The sequence below is a fragment of the Globicephala melas genome, chromosome 9 (assembly GCF_963455315.2).
Source record: "Globicephala melas chromosome 9, mGloMel1.2, whole genome shotgun sequence".
NCBI lineage: Eukaryota > Metazoa > Chordata > Mammalia > Artiodactyla > Delphinidae > Globicephala > Globicephala melas.
In genome coordinates this window covers 11,115,518-11,119,559 of record NC_083322.1, presented here as the reverse complement: position 1 = coordinate 11,119,559, position 4,042 = coordinate 11,115,518, and the positions used below count along the sequence as shown (strand labels likewise).

At 41.1% G+C, this 4,042-nt stretch overlaps 1 protein-coding gene across 1 annotated transcript; it reads left to right on the top strand.

Annotated features, from left to right (window-relative positions):
• The first annotated feature begins 2,831 nt into the window (after positions 1–2,831).
• Positions 2,832–3,796, top strand: LOC115851803 (olfactory receptor-like protein OLF3). Its single transcript, XM_030854091.2, is given in 4 exon segments — positions 2,832–2,915; positions 2,917–3,265; positions 3,268–3,344; positions 3,347–3,796. Coding segments are annotated over 4 exon segments (960 nt in total).
• Positions 3,797–4,042: the final 246 nt, after the last annotated feature.

Sequence of the window (4,042 nt, the reverse complement as noted above, 5' to 3'; positions counted from 1 at the left end):
GCGAATATTACATTTACCTGTGTTCAAAGACTTAACCCATCCATAGAGGAAATGACACAAAACAGATCATCATCACATCATTTTTTTCCCCTGGTGCATGTGCAAGCCGCCTGGAGAACACGCCAGCCAGTGACCCCCCTGTGCTCCTTTTACTCACCCTGCACATCTCTCCACTACAGCTTGTGCCTCATTACACACAGGTGACAGTGCCACTGAGTGCAGGTATGAGCTTCGGAGTCTAATAGTTTCTGCTTTGAATTCATTCTCTTCCACTTCCTGAAGCAAGCCACTTGGCCTCTCTGAGTCTCATTAACTCTTCACCTATATAATGTGGATAATATTGGCCTACTGAAAGGATCATCGGTGAAATTAAGCAGTTGAAGACCCAACTTTCCTATACTAATAACTGAATTAGGGCAGGTACCCATTATTTGGTGATGATAATTGATCTAACCTTTGATTCCATGCTCTCTCTCTCTTTCAGGATCTTATTTCTTCATTTAGTCTGTCATCCTGGGGTTTCTCCTGCTTCTGATGGACTCCCTTTCCCTCATTATAAAAAATATACATGCCTCTCACCGTGGAGAGAGGAATCTTTGCTATTTTTCACTCTAATTATTTCTTTCTTTCACATCCAGAGTTCTCAAATGATTGGTATCCACTTGCTGGGTTTATTTCCTCAAAACATTCTTCATTTAAGCCATGGAAATGCAGTTTTCACCTTCACTAATCCATAGAAACTGTACTCTTAAAGGTCACTCATGGCCTTCCTGGCATCAAACTCAGAAACTTTCATTTCATTTTCATTGCTAACTTTTAACAGTGTTAACTAATTCCTCCTTCCAACTCTCAACTCTATCATTCACTTCTGATCGGATTTTCCTCCAATCTGTTATTCCTCATCTGCATTCTTGGGTAATTTTCCTAAATTCTCCTACCCCAGTACTGTGAGAACTTTGTAAGTTTCTTGCTCACAGTTAATACTCTTCTTTCTATAGTTTTCTTTTCTTGAAGGGTTTTTGATTTCTAACTACAGTAATATTATCAACTGTATGTAGCTCACCCTCAATTCTACATTTATCTCCTAGACTTCCCTCCAAAGCTCCAGATGCTTTTCCCAACAATTTAAAAAATATTTCATAAATATCTCACGAACATCTCCATTCATCTCCCCACATGCTGTATTCCTTCCTCACTTCTTCATGTCTGACAATGGAACTAAAAGTTCTCCCACTCTTCTAACACATCATGATTGATTTTTTTCTTCTTCCTCACCACTCCATAGAATAAATCCTCATTTATTTAAGCCTCAAATAAATAAATAAATCTTTGTTTTAATTACGTATCTTCCATCTTTCATTTAGTGTTCATTCACACTTACGTTTGCCCTCATCAATCCCACTTTATGAAGTGTAATGCCTTCCTTGTAAATTTCCCTGACGTAAGCTCTACCCACTCCACACATCCTACACACTGCCTCCACGTTAATCATGCAACACAAATTTCTTCACATCACTTTCATGCACAAACAGATCTATGATGTGTAAATGTATACAGAATTAAGTTCATCCTGAGCAGAATTCCCACACAATCCACAATCTTGTCCTGTCTTATTTCTAAAATTTATTATCTGTAGAATTATTATACTATGCTTTACAGCAAAGTATTTTATTAAAATAGCTGAAATATCTTCCGTTGGTATGCTGATTAATTTTAACCTAAGACTATTCATTTTTTTTGAAAGCCCGCGTACAGCAAAAAAAAAAAAAAAGGTATTTAAACATTTGCTTCCCTTTCTCTTTTGTAAATAAAAAGTCAAGCATTCACACTCTCATTTCCTTCACTTTGAGCCCATATAAAAGGGTAGATTTTTAACAGCAGCAAGTTGAAAGGAGAAAAATGAAAAGAACAAGTACAATTACAATCATCTACCCCACTGTATCTCACTGAGGCTAAAGAGACCCAAGGCTATCAGAAAGACAAATGGTCCCCAGGTCCTCAAAGTGACCCAGCTATTCCTAAGCCCTCAGTTCTATTAAAAGTTGCCTCCAATATTATTTATGACTGAATTGTTGAGGGGGGGGTTACATGGGAAAAACATGTTTGCTACTTTATTTACGCCAAGGCAGAGATCATATGACTACTAATACCCATACTACTACAGTACTGCTACAAGTAATAGTTCACAGAGTACTTTCTCCATAAATTACCTACATGTGAGCTTAAATGTACTTGTGAGTTGTATAATATTACCTGTTTCATATGTAAAAGTTTGTCACTAAACCTACATCACATAGCTGGTAAATAAAATCAGTTTTCAAACCTAGATTCTCTGATTCCAGATCTTTTCACAAGCCCCTGCCTCTTTTCAATATTTCTTTTTATAATAGATTTATACATGTCATCATAATGGATCTAGTTGACATATTTAAGGTAGTTTTTGTAACTTTCCTACCAAGTTTTTCTTCACTGTTTATCAGTTTACCTGCCATTGCTATCTACCATCCTTCCCTTGCCCTAGAAACTTAGGCAAGTTGGTAAAGATGTGCAGCTCCTAAAATTGTAATGCATTATCTTCAGGCTTTAACTGGGCCTCCCAGGGACAACATCAAGTCCTTAGGAAGGTGCTGTCCTGTTCTCTGATGCAGAATGGATACAGTGTATATCAGGATGAAGCCTGTCATCTTGGCCCATGAGTGATGTGAAACATCTGACTAAGGGTGGCCAATTGTATATAGTTTGTATTGATAAAAGTTATTTTTATGGTTCTGTGATTCAGTAGATTCTGTTATTTCTGTCTCTCTGCAGATTAATAATCCTCACATTTTTAAATGGGAGCAGATAACCATACTTTGGTGAGAGAATTCATTCTCCTTGGCCTGTCCAGTGACTGGGACACTCGGGTTGCTCTCTCTGGCTCTCTCTGTCCTGTTCTTGGTTATGTACCTGGTGACAGTGCTGGGGAGCTTCCTCATTATTCTTCTGATCAGACTGGACAGCCGACTCCAGACTCCCATGTATTTCTTTCTCACCAACCTCTCCCTTGTTGATGTCTCTTATGCCACAAGCATTGTCCCTCAGATGCTGGTGCATTTTCTTGCAGAACATAAAGGAATCCCATATGTGAGCTGTACAGCCCAGTTATTTTCCTCCCTGGGCCTGGGTGGGATTGAGTTAGTTCTTCTGGCAGTGATGGCCTATGACCGCTATGTGGCTGTGTGTGACCCCCTGAGATACTTGGTCGTCATGCATGGAGGGCTCTGTACTAGTTGGCTATCACATCCTGGGTCAGTGCCTCTGTCAGCTCTCTCATGCAGACCACCATCACCTTTCAGTTGTCCATGGGCACAACAAGTATATTGATCACACATCCTGCGAACTCCTAGCTGTGGTCAGGCTGGCCTGTGTGGACACCTCCTCCAGTGAGATCGCAGTCATGGTTTCTAGTATTGTTCTGCTGATGACACCTTTCTGCTTGGTTCTCTTGTCCTACATCCAGATCATCTCCACCACCCTAAAGATCCAGTCCACAGAGGGGAGAAAGGAAGCCTTCCACACCTGTGCCTCTCACCTCGCAGTAGTTGTCGTGTGCTGTGGCGTGGCCCTTTTCACTTACATCCAGCCACGCTCCAGCCCTTCTGTCTTTCAGGAGAAGTCGATCTCTCTCTTCTGTGCCATTTTGACACCCATGCTGAACCCCATGATTTACAGTCTGAGGAATAAGGAGGTGAAGGGGGCCTTTCAGAAACTACTAGGGCAGTTATCTGGATTAACGTCAAAACTGGCAACTCGATGAATCATGAGCATCACTTAGAGAAAAGAGCTTTGCTCGTGTGCTTTCCCACCCAACTCAGCTATGAAGCATTGTTACTGCGTTGCCCCGGCAACCAGGAAGGAGAGGACAAAATGTGTACTTGTGGTGCCGGGTAGGGGGCTGAGTGATTGGGCTGGGGTGTGGGATGTCAGGGTGCTTTCATGTCCCAGCAGCATGTTCAGAGAAACTAAGCCCTGCTGTAATAGAACTTCCCACTGTTAACCACTC